General features: G+C 41.9%; 1 protein-coding gene across 2 annotated transcripts in view; it reads left to right on the top strand.

The window, feature by feature from the left end:
* cbl (Cbl proto-oncogene) overlaps positions 1-16,705 on the top strand; it is a 226,718-nt gene extending 210,013 nt beyond the window's left edge. For both annotated transcript variants that reach the window (XM_080214614.1, XM_080214613.1), the window contains one exon: positions 12,917-16,705. In XM_080214614.1, the coding sequence (XP_080070740.1) occupies positions 12,917-13,179 (263 nt within the window). In that variant the 3' untranslated portion in view covers positions 13,180-16,705. The remainder of the gene's footprint in view (positions 1-12,916) is intronic.
* Positions 16,706-19,239: the final 2,534 nt, after the last annotated feature.

The following is a 19,239-nucleotide window of genomic DNA, read 5'->3' as shown; positions in this document are numbered from 1 at the left end:
GAGAAACGAGAGAAAGTTTAAGCAAAGCAAGGACCAGAGTAGTGATGAAAAAGATCAAAAGTTTTCACTGAAGGAAGAAAAGAGAAGTTGCAAATCAGTTAGTGTGTCCATGTATAATATCCAGGAATGAAAGTCATTGTCATAGAGTACAGTAGAGATCCTTTGGTCCATCAAGTCAGCAATGATAAAATCTACACTAATCCCAATTTCTAGCACTTGACCCATAGTCTTAAATGTTATGGCATATCAAATCCTTATCCACATACCTTTTAAAGGTTGTGAGGTTTCTCAGTTTCAGTGCCCTCCCAGTATATTCCAGACTCCCACCATCTCTGGGTGAAAAATCTTTCCTCGAATCCCCTCTAAACCTGCCCCTCACCTTAAAAATATTCCCCTCATTATTGACACTTCAACTAAGGAGAACTGTTTCCCATCTACCCTATCCATACCGCTCAGAATCATGATTAAACACTCTCCTCAGCTCTAAATAAAATAACCTGAGCCTATTTATCCTCTCTTTGTAGCTCAAATGCTCCAACTCAGGCAACATTCTGGTGAATCTCCTCTGTACCCTCTCCAATGCAACGCATCCTCCTTAAAGTGAGGCAACCAGAACTGCTCATAGTATTCCAGCTGTGGCCTAACCGAAGTTTTATACAACTACAACATAACCTACCTGCTCTTATCATCTGTGCCATGACTGATAAAAGCAAGTGTCTCATTTACTCATTTCTTAACTGTATTAATCAATCTTGTTTTCTTCAGGGATCAGTAGTCAAACACCCAAGCTCCCTCAGTTCATTGAGCACTCCCTTGTCTTGTTATTCCTTCCAAAGTACATCATCTCACATTTTTCAGAGTTAAATTCCATCTACTATTGATTTGTCCATTTAACAACCAGTCTACATCTTCCTGCAACTTGAAACCTTCTTTTTCACTATTAACCACCCTGTCAATCTTCGTGTCATCTGCAAACTTGCGTATCATCCCACCCATATTCTCATATATATTGTTTACGTATATCACAATCAATATGGGACCTAGCATTGATCCTTGTGGTACGCCACTGGACCCTATCCTCCTGTCACATAAACAGCCTTCTACCACCAGCCTGTGTTTCCTACCACTAAAGCCAGTTTTGGATCCACCTTGCCAAGTTACCCTGTATCCCATCTGCTTTTACCTTCTTTATCAATCTCCAATTTAGGACTTTTTCAAAGACTTTGCTAAAATCCATATAAACTACATCAGCAGAGGTAATCTACACATCTGATTGAACTTTTTTAAATGGCAATCAAATTGAAATTAGACCTCCCTTGACAAAGCCATGCTGACTATCCTTGGCCAAACCTTGCCTCTCCAAGTGGAGATTAATTCTCTCCTTCAGAACTTTTTCCAATAGTTTCTCTACCATGATGTGAGACTCGCTGGTCTGTAATCCCCTGGTTTATATCAACCACAATTCTTAAAAAGTAGAATCAGATTAGTTGTCCTCCAATCCTTTAGCACCTTCCATGTGTCCAGAGCGGAACTAAAAATTTGCGTCAGAACCCCTGTAATTTCCTCCTTTGCCTCCCATAATAGCTTGAGAAACAACTTATCTGGATCTGGGGATTTGTCCACTTTTAAGTCTGTCAAAAACTCCAGTAACATAGAACATAGAGACCAAAAGCAGTAATAGGTCTTTCAACCCTTCAAGTCTGCTCCGCCATTCGTGTTGATCATGGCTGATCATCAAATTTAATATCCTGATTCCCCTCTTCCTCCCATATCCCTTGATCCCTTCAGCCCCGAAAGCTATACCTAATTTCTTTTTGAAATCAGACAATGTTTTGGCCTCAACTACATTTGGTGGTAGTGAATTCCACACATTCACCACCCTTTGGGTGAAGAAATTTCTCATCTCAGATCTAAATGTTTACCCCTTATCCTTAAACTATGATCCCCAAGTTCTGGACTTCCCCACCATTGGCAACATTCTTTCTGAATCTACCCTGTCTAACTCTGTTAAAATTTTATAAGTTTCGATAAGATCCTCTCTCACTCTTCTAAACTCCAGTGAATATAATTTTAACCGACGTACCATAGAACCATAGAAAACTACAGCTCAGAAAAAGGCCCTTCTTGTCTGACCCGAACCATTTTTTGCCGAGTCCCACTGACCTGCACTTGGACCATATCCTTCCACAGCCCTCTCATCCATGAACTCGTTCAAGTTTTTCTTGAATGCTAAAACTGACCCCGCGTTTACCACTTTATCCGGCAGCTCATTCCACACTCCCACCACTCTCTGCATGAAGAATTCCACACCCCCCTGCCCTTCAAACTTTTCTCCTTTCACCCTTAACCCATGCCCTCTGGTTTTTTCTCTCCCCTAGCCTCAGTGGAAAAAGCCTGCTTGCATTCACTCTATCTATACCCATCAAAATCTTATATACCTCTATCAAATCTCCTCTCATTCTTCTACGCTCCAGGGAATAAAGTCCTAACCTATTCAATCTCTCTCTGTAACTCAGCTTCTTGAGTCCCGGCAACATCCTTGTGAACCTTCTCTGCACTCTTTCAACCTTATTTACATCCTTCCTGTAACTAGGTGACCAAAACTGTACACAATACTCTAAATGTAAATCTCTTCTGCAATTTTTTGAGTTTAATAATATCCTTTCTATAATAGGGTGACCAGAACTGTACATAGTATTCCAAGTGTGGCCTTACTAATGTCTTGTACAACTTCAACAACATGTCCCAACTCTTGTATTCAAAGTCCTGGCCGTTGTGGTCCCCTGTACTGCTAATAGATTTCCAGCTGTGGTCAAAGTAGGACTTTGTATTGCTGAAGCTGGACATTTAACCCCTTGTAGTATAAAGGTCAGCATTCCATTATCTGTTTGCTTCTTTTAGAAACATAGAAAATCTACAGCACAATTAAAGCCCTTCAGCCCACAAAGTTGTGCCGAATATGCCCCTACCTTAGAGATTACTGGGCTTACCTATAACCCTCTATACCTGTTCATGACATTTTAATGATATGCATACCTGAACCCCCTAAGTCTCTTTGGACCTCCACTGTTTCTAGTCTTCCAGAATTTAGAAGGTATCATATTCTCTTTATAGGTTCCAAGTGGATGATCTCGTATTTACTTATATTGAGACTATTTTGCCTATTCAATCTATTAATATCTCTTTGTAAATTTAAACTTCCATCTACACTACTTACAATACCACCTATCTTAATTTATAATTAGTTAGTAATTTAATGATATTTCCACTTGCAGCTCCAGAGTTAATAGCATGAGTACGATGTATGAATGAAGGTCTTTTGGTGCAAATGGATAGTGTCATGCCTGTAGCCAGAAGCTCCATGTTCAGATGGCCATGGAGGATGTGTTAATGATGTGACCAACCAGGTTGATTATCGTCCCCCAATATGTCTGTGGTAGGCAGTAAGAATGGGAGAGTTTCCTGGCCAGCTTGGCAAGTGACCTGTTGCAGGAAACCGTAGAACCATAGAAAGAGACATAATTTCTTCTCATGACAGACCTGCCATCCCAGGAACCAGCCTGGTAAACTTTTGCTGTACTCCCTCTATTAGCAAGGACATCCTTCCTCAGATATAAACACCAAAACAGCACACAATACTCCAGGTGTGGCTTCACCAATGCTCTACACAATTGCAGCAAAATATCCCTATATTCAAATCCTATGCTATGAAGGCCAACATTATTGCCCACTGTACCTGCATGCTTACTTTGTGACTGCACGAGGACTCCAAGGTCTTGAGTATCCACCTGTCAATTTACACCCATTCAAGTAATAATCTGTTTTCTTATTATTGCTACCAAAGTGGATAATGTCATATTTCTCCATATTATACTGCATTTGCCATGCAGATGCCCACACACTCAGCCTATCCAAATCACGCTGAAACATCTCTGCATCCTCCTCACAGCTCATCCTCTCACCCAACTTTGTTTCATCTGCAAATTTGGAGATAATATATTCAGTTCCCTCTTCCAACTCAATATATAATGTGAACAGTTGGGGTCCTAACACAGATCCCTGTGAACCCCAATCAATAAAAGACCCATTTACGTCAACTCTGTGCTTCCTATCTGCTAATCAGCTTTCTATCCATCTCAAGACATTGCCTGCAACCCCATGTGTTTTAACTTTATGTAGTAGTCTGTTACATGAGACCTTATCGAAAACCTTCTGAAAGTCTAAATAAATTGCAGCCACTAGTTCTCCTCGGTCAATATCTCCTCAGTCCCTTTGCCCACATACCTCTCGCCTTTCATCCCTAATTCTGTACCTATGTTCTCCTTCTCCCTAGTGAAGGCAGATGCGAAATACTCATTTAACACCGTACTAACATCCTACAGTTCCATGTACAGATTGCCCACTTGGCCCCTAATGGGCCCCACTCTTTCCCTGGTTATCCTTCGTATTTTTATCTTGGGATTCTCCCTAATCTTACCACCAGTGCTTTTTCATGCCCTGTTTGTTCTCCTAATTGCGTTCTTGAGTTCCCTCCTGCATTTTCTGTGCTCTATTAAGGCCTTTGCTGATTTGCTCCCTTAGTATCTGCTAAAAGCCTTTCTTTTCTTTTTTATTTAGTCCTGAATATTCCTAGATATCCAGGGTTCTCTGGATTTTTTGACTCTACATTTAATCCTAAAGGAAACATGTTGGATCTGTACTCCGCCCATTTCCTTTTAGATTTTCCTGCAAGAAGCTATTCACAATCTATCTTATATAGAAACATAGCTGCCTCCTGCTCCTATCTTCTATTTGGCCCTTTAGCCTGCTCCACCATTCATTATGATCATGGATGATCATTCAATTCAATAGCCCAATCATGCTTTTCCTCATAACTTTTGATCCCACTCTTGAATGCATTCTGTGTTTTGGCATCAACTACTTCCTGTGATAATGAATTCCACAGGCTCACCACTGTTTGGGGGAGAAAATGTCTCTTCACCTCCATCTTAAATGGTCTACCCCAAATCCTCAGACTGTGACCCCTGGTCCTGGACTCACTCACCATGGGGAACATCCTCTCTGCATCTATCTTGGCCAGATCCTGCCTATCCTGAAACCTCCCTCCCCCCTATCTAAAACCATTTTTTGTAGACCATCTTTTTCCTGTTTGATAAGAGTTGAATTGTACTTGTTATGGTCACAATCACTAAAATGCTCTCCTGCTGCCACTGCAAAAACCTGTCCAACTTCATTCCCTAGAATTAGATTCAGCACTGTGCTTGCCTTGTTGAAGTCTTCTATATATTGAAATAAAAAGCTGTCCTGAATACATTTCAAGAAATCACCCCTCTCCAAACCAATTACACAACGACTATCCCAATTAATGTTGGGGAAATTGAAATCCTCTAGCATAATTACCCTATTACCCACTTCCTCTAACCTAATTATAAGTGTGTGGGAAGTTTTTTTTTGTTTTACTTTTCTGCTGGAAATTGTTTCAGGGATGGCAGTTCAGGCAGTAAGCTGCACGTCCTGTGGTATGTATGTGGTAAGGGACATCAGTAGTGTTTCTGCTGATTTTACCTGTAGGAAGTGTATACAATTGCAGCTTCTGGAGAAGCGTGTTAAGGAGCTGGAGTTGGAATTGGAGGAACTCCGGATAATTCGGGAGGCTGAGGCAGACATAGATAGGAGTTACAAGGAGATAGTCACTCCTAGAAATGAGTCTTGGGTAACTGCCAGGAAGAGGGGAAAGAAGCAATTGGGGGGACAATCCCCTGGGGCTGTTCCCCTCCAAAATAGGTTTTCTGTCCTGGAGGCTACAGTTGAGGAGGAATCAACTGGAGATTGCCAAAGGGAGCAGGTCTCTGGAGGTGAGCCTGTTGTGAAGGCTCAGGTGGTTAGGGGTTGTAAAAGATTGGGCCTAGTGATTGGGGACTCCACAATTAGGGGGACGGATAGGAGAGTCAGAGGTAATGGTAGGGACTCAGGGCTGGTGTGTTGCCTCCCAGGGGCTGGGGTCCGGGATGTTTCAGAGAGGGTGTTCAGGACTCTTAAGGGTGAGGGGGATCAACCCCAAGTCATAGTTCATGTGGGGACGCGTGACATAGGGAGGTTAAGGGAAGGGGATATTAAGCAGAAATTTATGGAGTTGGGGTGGAAACTTAAGGCCAAGTCGGACAGGGTGGTTATCTCGGGACTCTTGCCTGTGCCACGGGATAGTGTAGAGCGGAACAGAGAGAGGGAAAGTTTGAACTCGTGGCTGAGGGGATGGTGCAGGAGGGAGGGGTTCAGGGTCTTGAGCAATTGGGGCTCATTCTGGGGAAGATGGGACCTCTACAGGAGTGATGGTCTACACCTGAATCAGAGGGGAACCAATATCTTGGGGGGAAGATTTGCTAAGGCTATGCAGGGGGGTTTAAACTGATTCAGAGGGGGGGTGGGATCCTGAGTAGCGGGGGTGAAAGTGAGGGGGGCATAGATGGGGACTGCAATGCACGGCATCGTGGGGGTGAAGCGGAGTTTTGAAATGTGTATACTTTAATGCGAGGAGTATTCGCAATAAAGTGGATGAACTTGCAGCGTGGATCAGTACCTGGGACTTTGATGTAGTGGCCATTTCAGAGACATGGATAGAGCAGGGTCAGGAATGGTTGTTGCAGGTTCCGGGGTTCAAATGCTTCAGTAGGAGTAGAGAAGGAGGTAGAAGGGGGGGAGGGGTAGCATTATTAGTCAAGGATTGTATCACGGTGTCAGAGAGGAAGTTTGATGAGGACTTGTCTGTTGAGGTAGTATGGGCTGAGGTTAGAAATAGGAGAGGAGAGGTCACCCTGTTGGGAGTCTTCTATAGACCTCAAAGTTCTAGAGAGGTTGAGGAAAGGATTGCGGAGATGATCCGGGATAGGAGTGAAAGTAATAGGGTAATTGTTATGGGGGACTTTAACTTTACTAATATTGATTGGAATAGCTATAGCTCTAGCTCATTAGAGGGGTCAGTTTTTGTACAGAGCGTGCAGGAAGGTTTCTTGACTCAGTATGTTGATAGGCCAACTAGAGGTGAGGCTATATTGGATTTGGTGCTGGGAAATGAGCCAGACCAGGTGCTAGACTTGGAAGTTGGGGTGCATTTTGGTGATAGTGTCCACAATTCGGTTGCGTTCACCTTAGTGATGGAAAGGGATAGGCAGGAACCTCGGGTCAGTAGTTTTAGCTGGGGGAAGGGTAATTATGAGGCTATTAGGAGAGAATTAGGAAGCATAGGTTGGACTAGGAGACTACAGGGTCTCGGAACGTCCGAAATGTGGAGTTTTTTCAAGGAGCAGCTACTGCGAGTCCTTGATATGTATGTCCCTGTCAGGCAAGGAGGAATTGGTCGAGCTAGGGAACCGTGGTGCACTAGGCAAGTTGATTCGCTGGTTAAAAAGAAAAAGGAGGCTTATGTCCGGATGAGACTTGAGGGCTCAGGTAGTGCACTAGAAAGCTTTAGATTGGCTAGGAGGGAGTTAAAGAGAGAGTTATGAAGGGCTAAAAGAGGACATGAGAAGACTTTGGCTGATAGGATTAAGGAGAATCCTAAGGCGTTCTATAGATATGTTAAGAACAAAAGGTTGGTTAGGGCAAGATTAGGGCCAGTTAGAGACAGCAGTGGGAATTTATGTGTGGAACCGGAAGAGATTGGAGACGCATTGAACCAATATTTCTCTTCGGTGTTCACGCAGGGGGACATAAATGTAGCTGTGAAGAACACTGGGTTACAGGGTTGTAAACTGGACAGTATTGCAGTTGATAAGGAGGATGTGCTAGATATTCTTGAGGGTTTGAAAATAGATAAGTCCCCTGGGCCGGACGGGATTTACCCTAGGATTCTCTGGGAGGCAAGGGAGGCGATTGCAGAGCCTCTAGCTCTGATCTTCAGGTCGTCGTTGATCACCGGTATAGTGCCAGAAGATTGGAGGTTAGCGAATGTTGTCCCATTGTTTAAGAAGGGGAACAGAGACTTCCCCGGGAATTATAGACCGGTGAGTCTTACTTCTGTTGTGGGCAAGGTTTTAGAAAAAATTATTAGGGATAGGATTTATAGTTTTTTGGAGAGTAATGAATTGATTAGAGATAGTCAGCATGGTTTTGTGGAGGGTAGGTCGTGCCTTACTAACCTTAGAGTTTTTTGAGAAAGTGACTAAAGAGGTGGATGGGGGTAAGGCAGTTGACGTGGTATATATGGACTTTAGTAAGGCGTTTGATAAGGTTCACCATGGAAGGCTTCTGCAGAAATTGCAGATGTATGAGATTGAGGGTGATCTAGGAAATTGGATTAGGAATTGGCAGGCGGACAGGAGACAGAGGGTTGTGGTTGATGGTAAGTATTCGACATGGAGTTCAGTTACGAGTGGCGTGCCTCAGGGATCTGTTTTGGGGCCACTGCCGTTTGTAATTTTTATAAATGATCTGGATGAGGGTACAGTTGGGTGGATTAGTAAATTTGCTGATGACACCAAAGTTGGAGGTGTGGTAGATAGTGAGGAAGGGTGTCTTAGTCTACAGGGAGACTTGGACAAGTTGCAGAGCTGGGCCGAGAGGTGGAGGATGGAGTTTAATGCGGAAAAGTGTGAGGTAATTCACTTTGGCAGGAATAACGTATGTGTAGAGTATAGGGCTAACGGTAGGACTCTGAATAGTGTGGATGAACAGAGGGATCTAGGTGTATGTGTACAAAGATCCCTGAAAGTTGGGAATCAAGTAGATAGGGTTCTTAGGAAGGCATACGGTGTCTTGGCGTTTATTGGTAGGGGGATTGAATTTGGGAGCCGCAGCGTCATGTTGCAACTGTACAAAACTCTGGTGCATCCGCACTTGGAGTATTGTGTGCAGTTCTGGTCCCCACATTACAGGAAGGATGTGGAGGCTTTGGAGAGGGTGCAGAGGAGGTTTACCAGGATGTTGCCTGGTATGGAGGGGAGGTCCTATGAGGAGAGACTGAGGGATTTGAGGTTGTTTTCGTTAGAAAGAAGGCGGCTACGAGGGGACCTTATTGAAACATATAAGATGATTAGAGGTTTAGATAGGGTGGACAGTGATCGCCTTTTTCCTCGGATGGAGAAGGCTAGCACGAGGGGGCATAGCTTTAAATTAAGGGGTGGTAGTTATAGGACGGATGTCAGGGGTAGGTTCTTTACCCAGAGGGTGGTGAGGGATTGGAATGCCCTGCCTGCTGCAGTTGTAAATGCGCCTAGTTTGGGGGCGTTTAAGAGATCCGTGGATAGGTTTATGGATGGTAAGGGTTTGGTTTAGGTTAGAGGGTCATTGTTTTTCAACTGGTCGGCGCGACATCGTGGGCCGAAGGGTCTGTTCTGCGCTGTAATGTTCTATGTTCTATCATTATTTTTACACACCTCAGTGAATTGTCTACATATCTTCTCCACTATTGCCCACTTACTGTTTGGAACCTATAATAAATTCTTAACAAGTGACTGCCCCCCTTTTTATTCTGAACCTTTAGCACAGTGGTCTCCGAACTCCGATCCGGATGCGGCCCACTGCAGACCATACCTTCGAGACCCCTGCTCTAGCATAAAGTGTTGTTTGAAGACCCTTCCAAGAGATTGTCCTTACGATTGACGAGGGAAGGGCCGTGGATGTTGTCTATATGGATTTTAGTAAAGTGTTTGACAAGGTCCCTCATGGCAGGCTGGTGCAAAAGGTTAATTCTCACTGGATAAAACGTGAGCTAGCTAGATGGGTGGAGAACTGGCTTGGCCATGGAAGACAGAGGGTAGCAGTGGAAGGGTTTTTTCCGGCTGGAGGTCTGTGACTAGTGGTATTCTGCAGGGCTCTGTACTGGGACCTCTGCTGTTTGTGATATATATAAATGATTTGGAAAAAGATGTAGCTGGTGTGATCAGTAAGTTTGCGGACGACGCAAAGATTGCTGGAGTTGCGGATAGTGATGAACGTTGGCAGAGAATACAGCAGGATATAGTTGGGCTGGAAAATTGGGCGGAGAAATGGCAGATGGAATTTAATCCAGATAAATGCGAAGTGATGCATTTTGGTAGATCTAATGTAGAGAAGAGCTATACAATAAATGGCAGAACCATAGGAGTATAGACACACAGAGGGACCTGGGTGTGCAAGCCCACAGATCCTTAAAGGTGGCAGCACAGGCGGAGAGGGTGGTAAAGAAGGCATATGGCATGTTTGCCTTTATTGGATGGGGCATAGAGTATAAAAGTTGGCATATGATGTTGCAGCTATATAGAACGTTTGTTAGGCCACATTTGGAGTACTGCGTCCAATTCTGGTTGCCACACTACTAGAAGGACGTGGAGTCATTGGAGAGAGTACAGAAAAGGTTACCAGGATGTTGCCTGGTATGGAGGGTCTTAGCTATGAGGAGAGATTGCATAAACTGGGGTTGTCCTCTCTGGAAAGAAGGAGGATGAGGGGCGATCTCATAGAGGTGTATAAAATTGTGAAGGGCATGGATAGGGTGAACAGTGGGGAACTTTCTCCTAAGTCGGAGGTGACGAACACAAGGGGTCACAAGTTCAAGGTGAGAGGGGCGAGGTTGAACACAGATGTCAGGGGAACGTATTTTACACAGGGTGGTGGGAGCCTGGAATGCGCTGCCAAGCAAGTTGGTTGAGGCAGACACACTGGGATTGTTTAAGACCTATCTAGATAGCCACATGAACAGACTGGGAATAGAGGGATACAAACGAATGGTCTGGTTGGGCTCATGAGCAGCCGAAGGGCCTGTTCCTGTGCTGTATTGTCCTTTGTTATTTGTTCCGAGAGATTTTCCTTCCTTACTGTAGTAACCGACTCCTCAATTAATAATGCACCCTCTTATACCCATCTCTTATATGGTCTCCCCTGTCCTGCCTGAAAACCCTATACCCCAGAATGTTGAGTTGCCAGTCCTGCCCCTCCCTCAACTATATCTCTGATGGCAACAATATCACAATTCCACTTGTCAATTCACATTCTTAATTCATTAGCTTTATGTGTAATATTCCTGCCATTAAAGTAGAGGCCATCCAGCTGTATCTTACTCCCTTGGAACTTAATGTGGCTGAACTCCCCCTGCCTTGGTTTCTTTACTATAGTATGTTTGGTCCCTAATGCACAAACACACTGTGTTCCCTTCCCCCTGCTAAACTAAAACTCCTCCCAACAGCATTAGCAAACCTACCCATAAGGATGTTGGTCCCATTCTTGTTCAGGAGCAGACAATCCTGATTGTCCAGGTCCCACCTTCCCCAGAAACGGTCCCAGTGATCCAGCAATCTAAAACCCTTCCTCCTGCACCAACTCTTGAGCCACGCATTCATCTGCCCCATTCTCCAATATCTGCATTTGCTAACATGTGGAAGAGAGCCTCCCAATGTTCAATGAGCAGCATTCAAACTTTGAACATACTGGGTTATGTAGGAAGTTATTTAATGGAGCATTAAATTTTTGAAATGAAATGATTGCCCCTTCGGATTTAGAAAAATCAGATTGAGGTTTATTGTGGCGGTTCAGTTGCTTCAATGCTGTGCCTTACATTTTGGCTCAGCAACTCTTCCATTCAAATAAAAATGGAAAATAACCGAAGATCTTTAAACAAAAACAGAAAATGCTGGAAAATCTCAGCAGGTCTGAAGCATCTGTGGAGAAAATAGAACCAACATTTTGCGTCAGGATGACCCTCCATCAGAGCTGCCATCCCTCCCACCCTGCACTCACTCTCTCACGCTGTTAATCTCCTCCAACTCCACAACCATCTGAGGTTCCTCTAATTCTATCTTGCATCTGTGATGTAAATTGCGGGCTGCACCTTTCGTCGTCTGGGCCACGAACTCCAGAATGCCTTTCCTAAACTTCTCTACCTCACTAAAGCACTCCCTAAAACCTGCCTCTTTGAGCTTTTGGTCATCTGCCTTAATATGTCCTTATGTTTTTGAATCACCTTGGGTTATGTTATGTTAAAGGTGCAGTAATATCTGTTATTGTCTGACTACATGCTGAAAATGATAGCTTTGATAAGCTGCTGGAGGGCAGATGCTGCTTATAGAATTGAACTCCTGTAACAAACAAAAATCAGAAGAAGCCAAGAAAAGTGTGTGAAAAGAGACTTTTTGTGACTTTTATGCTGTGAGGATAGATATTTTAAATGAAGTGCCAATATTGAGTGTAATGTGTACTTGTGATGTCCAAAGTTGCTACCTGGAAGGCAACGGGGTGACTGGGATAGATGGGATATAGTTACTGTGTGCAGTTTTGGGCGCCGCACCTGCGCAAAGATATTTTGACCTTGGAGGGAGTGCAGAGGAGGTTTACTAGGCTGTTACCGGAGTTGAGGGGGTTGAGCTATGAGGAGAGGCTGAATAAACTGGGCTTGTACTCGTTAGAGTCTAGAAGAATGAGGGGAGATCTCATTGAGACTTATAAGATGATGAATGGGATGGATAGGATAGAGGTGGAGAGACTCTTCCCGCTCAAAAAAGACAGTAGGACTAGGGGGCACAGCCTCAAGATAAAAGGGGGGCGGTTTAGAATGGAGTTGAGGAGGAACTTCTTCACTCAAAGGGTGGTGAATCTCTGGAATTCTCTGCCCGTTGAAGTGGTGGAGGCTGCCTCGCTAAATATTTTTAAGACGCGGGTTGATGGGTTTTTGATAAGAGAGGGGATTAAGGGTTATGGGGAGAGGACGGGAAAGTGGAACTGAGCAGCGACAGATCAGCCATGATCTTATTGAATGGCGGGGCGGGGCAGGCTCGAAGGGCTAGATGGCCTACTCCTGCTCCTATTTCTTATGTTCTTATGTTCTTACTCCCTGTATTAGTGTATTATAATGGTGCCGTCAGGAAAAGAAAAAAAGTTAAGCGTTTAAAAGAAAAGCGATTTCAGATGTTAAAGTCTCATCAACTTTTATTTTTTTTTCCCCCCTCAGATTCATCGGCGCCTGAAAGACCTCCCAAACCATTGCCTCGCCGAATCAACTCAGAGCGCAAATCCAGTCCCAGTCGGTCAAACAGCTGTAATATGTCACAGCAGCAGACTCTCTCAGCTGAGATTGACAGCCTCTTGAGTCAGGGCTACTCATATCAGGATATTCAGAAGGCATTGCTAATTGCACAAAATAATGTGGAAATGGCAAAAAATATTCTTCGAGAGTTTGTGTCTGTATCTTCCCCTGCACACATTGCAACATAGCCAACCCTTAGGACGCTGCCTGCAGCTAGCCAGAGCTTGTGGGTGGGGCCTGATTTAAGCTTTGGCTTGAGTGACAATGTGCCTCGTCTAACCCTGTCGCCTCATCAATTTGAATAATCAGATCTGTGCAATTACTGAAATACTGGAGGATGGTAACTCCCTGCCTCATTTCCAATTCAGCTGCGGGCTTTTTATATATGAAGGTATTGTTAAGATGTCTGAGCTTGACAAAGTTGCATTTTTGAGAGCAGTTATCACATACAAAGGAATATCGCAATCCATATAAAACTGATCCCGATTGGTTCATTCATGCATAATCACCATAAAGTTTTGTGGTTCCATTTCCAAAAAAATCCCAAAAATGAATGTGCCATCACAAAGGATATTAAGAATATTTTTATCCAAATTGGACCCCAAAATTGAGAAATATGTATTATACATTGGGTGTATCATATTCAAAAAAATGTATGTAGTAATGGGCCTGTACCTGCCTGTGCAAGTATTATGTAAACAAAGTTGAAATATTAACATTGAGTTGGGATTCAGGAGTCATGATTTCAAATTAGGAGCTTGAAAAGTAGACCCAGTCTGACCTGGTATTTGCTTGTAAATGTCTGGCACTGGGAATGTGCAGCTGCTGTTTGGAACCAGGTTAGCACTTATATCAGCCAGCTATTCAGAAAAACACATGGGTCTATTTTTGTACAAACAGGAAACATTTGCACAAAAAAAATCGTTAGAAAGTTGTATTTATACTGTAGCTGGTGGTATATATGAGAGAGAACTTTAATGTGAAAAGTGGATCCTAATTTAGATCCATTTAGAGATATTCAGGCCATTGGTGCAAAAACCCTGCCATAAATAAATCTGCAATGACAAAATGGGTTTCACTGCGCAATTCTAATCTATGTTTTCTCCATTTGAAATATTGTGCTTGGCATGAAGCTTGAATGACAGGTGATCAGTGCAGCACTGATACTGAGCAAGCATTAGAGCAGATTGTGGTCAATTCCCAGCTGACCCATTTTTGGAAACAACATTATTTGTTTACTCAGTAAGAATCCTCCAGGTTAAAAATACTTGGTTTGTAAATCATTGTGTCACAACGCATTTAATCAAAAGAACATGAGGAAAGTCAGGGATTGTAAATTGTACTCGACTCTCTCAGCCCATCTTCCAAGAACATTAGCCATATCCTTATTACATATATTTACCCATTCTGTCCTGAACCAAAACATACTTATAATTTTCTATGTGCTGCTGACCCATGTAATTTCTGAAAAAATGTGTTTGGCGTTGAACTGTCATTCTGATAGCTGTATTTTAAAATGAACCAACTAAGGAGAAGCAAAATGCTGCAGATTCTAGAAGAATGAAATAAAAATAGAAAATTCTGGAAATACTAAGTGAGTCGGACAGCGTCTTTGGAGGTGGCGGGGGGGAGTGGAAATAGAATTGAAGTTTCAAGTTAATGATTTTTGATTAGAACTGATTTCATTGACCTGAAACATTAACACGTTCTGTCTCCCTTTTTTCTCTTTTTTTCGCCTCCCATCCTCCCTCTACAGATGTTGTCGGATCTACTGGGTTTTACAGTATTTTCTGTTTTTATTAATCAAAAAAACTTTTTCTATTTAGGTTACGAATTGCCTTTACTAAGATTGAACAGGAGCAATTGCTCACAGTATCCCTCCACAAGAGATGGAATAAATTACCCTTTGCTTTCCAGTGACTCCTTCAAACGTACATTTGTCTACTGGTGCATGTGTGTGTCTGTCAGGTTTCTTTCGATGTTCAGTTGGGCAGATGTTCAATGGGCAAAGGGCAGAGTGCCCTCTACTAGTAAAGTAGTCTGGATTGCTGAACTAGAGATTTGAATCCCAGAATGAGTCAGTACTATCAGGAGTGAGTAAGTGGAAAAGCTGAATAGGAAATGTGTGCTATGTTGAATCAGTTACAGCTATCTCTTTAATTAATTGCACTGGTCTAGTCATTCCTATTCTGTACAACCTTGAGTTGATTAACTCCGAGTGAATTGTGCTGTAACTCCTGATGAGAGTTCAACATTGCACTTTGGTCAGAAGTACACACCGCACACCATCCTGTCTTGGAACTATGTTGCTGTTCCGTTACTATCACTGGGTCCAAAACCTGGAACTCCCTAACAATGCTGAGAGAGTAGCTATGCTAGATAGACAGTAGTGATTCAAGAAGGTGGCTCACCATCTTCAGGAGCAGTTAGGGGCAGAAAACAAATGTTGGCCTTACCAGAGATGCTCACATTTCATGAAAGAATTTTTTAAAAAATTAAAATTTGTTTTCAAGCAAGTTTGGGAATGTTATAGAAATCTGCTTCCTATTAATGTTTTTGGTTCAACACACGGTGAAATCAAGATGAAATTTTTAAACGGCCACAGCAGTCAAGATAAACAGCAACATTACTGGTGCACTTTTAAAATAGTTTTCCTACTCTTCCTATGCAAACATTGTTGTTGGAATTGATTTTGGTGTGTTTTTTGAACCATGCTGTTGTGATTAACAACCAGCAAATACAATCTGACGTGACATTTACTGTGAAGTTTATGAAAGTATGTGACGTTGAACGTACTGCAAAGAAAATATTATACCTAGTATAAATCTTATTGAACTATAGCATGATGCAGCAGGGCAGAATGCCATTTGGCCCATTATGACAATGTCAGCTTTGGGAAAAGTTAATCACTTAGTTCCACCCGCTCTTTCTTTGAAGTCCTGGAAGTTGTTTCATTATTGTCATTGGTTAGATAGTGGTTTTGTTTACCTTTCTGCCCTATGAGCATGTTTACGAATTTTATGGAAATAGAACAGGGATCCGATGTTGCAGTTTAAACAATACAATTGTATAGAAGTTCTTCAGTTTCTGATTTGCAAAACCAAGTTCTTGAATGAGAATTCTGATTCAGGTGTGGGAAAGGTGGCATCTTACATGTAACCATATAGAATTCTAACTGCATAATCCTGTGATCTTATTGACTATTCATCCACTCTTCCACTTCATTTGTAAATTTAAGAAGTTCATTGTGAGACTAGTTCTCCTAGAATTTCATAATGTTGTGCTGCTTTTTAACCTCAAGTTGTGGGCAGTTTCCTCATTTTCATCAATCAGAATAAATGCAAACATATGTGTTTGTGTATTGTAATGGAAAATGGAATGCCAGCTTGATTAGCTATCCTTTTCCATTACTGTACACATTGGCTAAATATTCTATCTGATGTCAGGCAGAGTTGAACACTGGATGAAGGTGCCTGTTAACTTAATTGTTGATGTAGGAGGCACAACAAAAATGTTTTTTATTGCAATTTTCTAATAACCTAATGTAATTTTATTCTTGCTGTTTCAGCACAGCTCAGTTTTCTGAACAATAATTAATTGGATTAATAATTTGCCTATTATTTAAGATTGCAATATTTTGATTATAATGTGCTTGTAGCCAGTGATTCGGTGAATCACAAGGTTGGCTGGCATATTCCAATTATTTGTGCCATATTTGGGGTTGAAAGGGGGGGTGGGGGGGGGGAGGTTAATGGTTTTAGTTACTGAGTGTAAATCCCTGGTAACAAGTTGTGTCTTTAATATTCATTGCCGTATATAGTCCAGGTTGAATCTGTTTGCTGTTGTGATCTTTTGTACTTTTGGTCAATGGTTGGCATTAAATAACTGGATTTTTCATTTACCTGAAACGCTGACAAGAAAATGTCAGTGTTGCACTTTAATGTGGCTGTAATTAAACATTATGCAAAATTAAACATTAATCGAAGTACAATTTTATTAATAAAGAATATGCCATATTTTGGTTTCCCAGCAGGCATATAACTCACTCGATAAATAATAATCCTTTGAATTGTAGTGGCATCTTACACGCTGTTTAGAAAGGTTTGTCAGACAGTAATTGTGTTGAGAGCATTTTCATTTCCCAGGAGGGAGGGATTGTTTATTTGTTGCCTGCTTACCTGTGAAAAGCACAGTGGTACATGGTTAGCACTGCTGCCTCATAGCGCCAGGAATCTGGGTTTGATTCCTAGCTTGGGTCACTGTCTCTGTGGAGTGTGCGTGGATTTGCTCCAGGTGCTCCAGTTTCCTCCCACAGTCCGAAAGATATGTTGGTTAGGGTGTGTTGGCCTTGCTAAATTTACCCTCTGTGCACCTGAACAAATGTGATGACTAGGGGATTTTCAGTGACTTCATTGCCGTGTTAATGTAAGCCTACTTGTAACTATAATTAATACACTTAAACTTGTCCTCCAGAGTCATTATTGCATTATAGGGTTGATTCCAAAATTTTGAAAGCATCTAGCAGTAACCTTGTACTTAATGTCCGTTATGTTTTTATTTAATGACTTGTAGTTTTAAAATGATATTAATATTTTCTCTCTCAAATGTGGCTTCTAGCATGGAGAGTGAGTTTAATGCTTGTGTTTCATTTTTATTTTCTTCCAATATCCATAACAGTATTCTGTAATGCTCCACTCATTGTGTGAATTGACCAAATCCTCTCAAAGAAAAGGAAGTGAAAGTAGTCTGAGCTTTGGACTTGATGTTTTAGTCTGGCGTTTATACACAAACCTGATTAGGTGGCATTGAGTAGCTGAGGGAGAAATATGTCCATGTCCCACTGCAAGTTTACAAAACAGATCCATCTCTGTGGATGAGTGAGGTATTCTGGGGTTTTAGTAATGTTCATTTTCAAACTGAACAGGGGAGTGGGTGGGTTATTTCTACTTTATGTTGCTCTCTAATTCAGGACTTAAGTCAGTAGGAATTGTATAGGAAATCCAGTTGAGGTGGGGACAAGTAAGTCAAATAATCTTAAACCTACTAATTCATCAGTACTTTCATTAGCTGCAGGAGAGGATTTAGAAGACACTGATATTTCCATGGCTTGGTTTGCTATTTACGGCTGCTTATTTAATGTGATGAAGGCACATTATTCAATGAGTGTTTGGTTTAATAAGTATAAACCTATTTTAGTTGTGAAATCAACTGAGATTAAATATGAAAATGCAATGTTTTGAAAAACCTGCGTTTAATTCCTTAATCAATGTGTTTGGCCAGATGAAGGGGTTCAGAGCATTTATCTTCAGGACAAAATGTAGTGTTTGTTAATCAACCTACCCTGGCAGCAGGATCTGTTAACCAGAATTTAACGTTACAGTACATCAGTCCCACAATTTGAGATGATATTCTAACTTCAACCTCATCATACCCCTCAGTGGAATGAAGAGGGTCGTACCCTTTAGGTCCTTTAACTGAATCTAAATTATGAGCATCACTAATGGATTTCTCACCCTTTTAGAATCTTTCAATAAACACAAGGTTATTTGTTGCAGCTTCAGCTGGTAAATTGTGATTCTGTGTAGATATGATGGGCTTGCTGTCTACTTCAGACCTGTGTGAAGCAGCTCCTGATCTGAACTGGTAATCCAAAGGGCTTTGTATTGGGAAGGAATTTTGAATTTGAGGCTGAGACTGCAGCGCAGAGCTTTCAGGGAAGTGGAGTGTAATATGTATTGCTGCTTGCAGATGAAAAGCAGACTTGAAACTCCAGTTAGTCAAACTGGTGACCATTGACCACTGCAGATGTCAGATGTGAATTGTAGTTTAGTTTACCTTTCAGTGTGACTCAAACTTGAACTTTAATAAACGCCACAGTTTATAGAGTAGATGTCTGTTTTTGTTTGCTAAACACAAGACGGAATTAAAATTGAAGTTAGAAATTACCTGAAGTTAGGAATTCTAGCTCTGAGTTAATTAAAGTGCAGCTGTAGTGAGGCAAGAGGTTTTCAGGTAATCAGGGTCATTTTTATATTTAAAAAATTTTAAATGTTAGAACCTTTGACTTCTGAATTACTTGAATTTTTATCAGCAGTTCTCCAACCCATTTTATCTGAGGCCTGGTTTGGATGCTATTATTTTCGCGTTCGAATTTCAGAAATGGGCACAGAATGTAATCGTTCCAATCATCCTCACCACTTCAGAAAGAAGTTTAACTTTTAACAAAAGAGAATGCAGATGTCTCTGTA

Source organism: Carcharhinus amblyrhynchos, chromosome 29 (assembly GCF_965287045.1).
Source record: "Carcharhinus amblyrhynchos chromosome 29, sCarAmb.v2.hapA, whole genome shotgun sequence".
Classification (NCBI taxonomy): Eukaryota; Metazoa; Chordata; class Chondrichthyes; order Carcharhiniformes; family Carcharhinidae; genus Carcharhinus; species Carcharhinus amblyrhynchos.
Note: the sequence above shows the minus strand (reverse complement) of the source record. Positions and strands in the feature narration are given on the sequence as shown.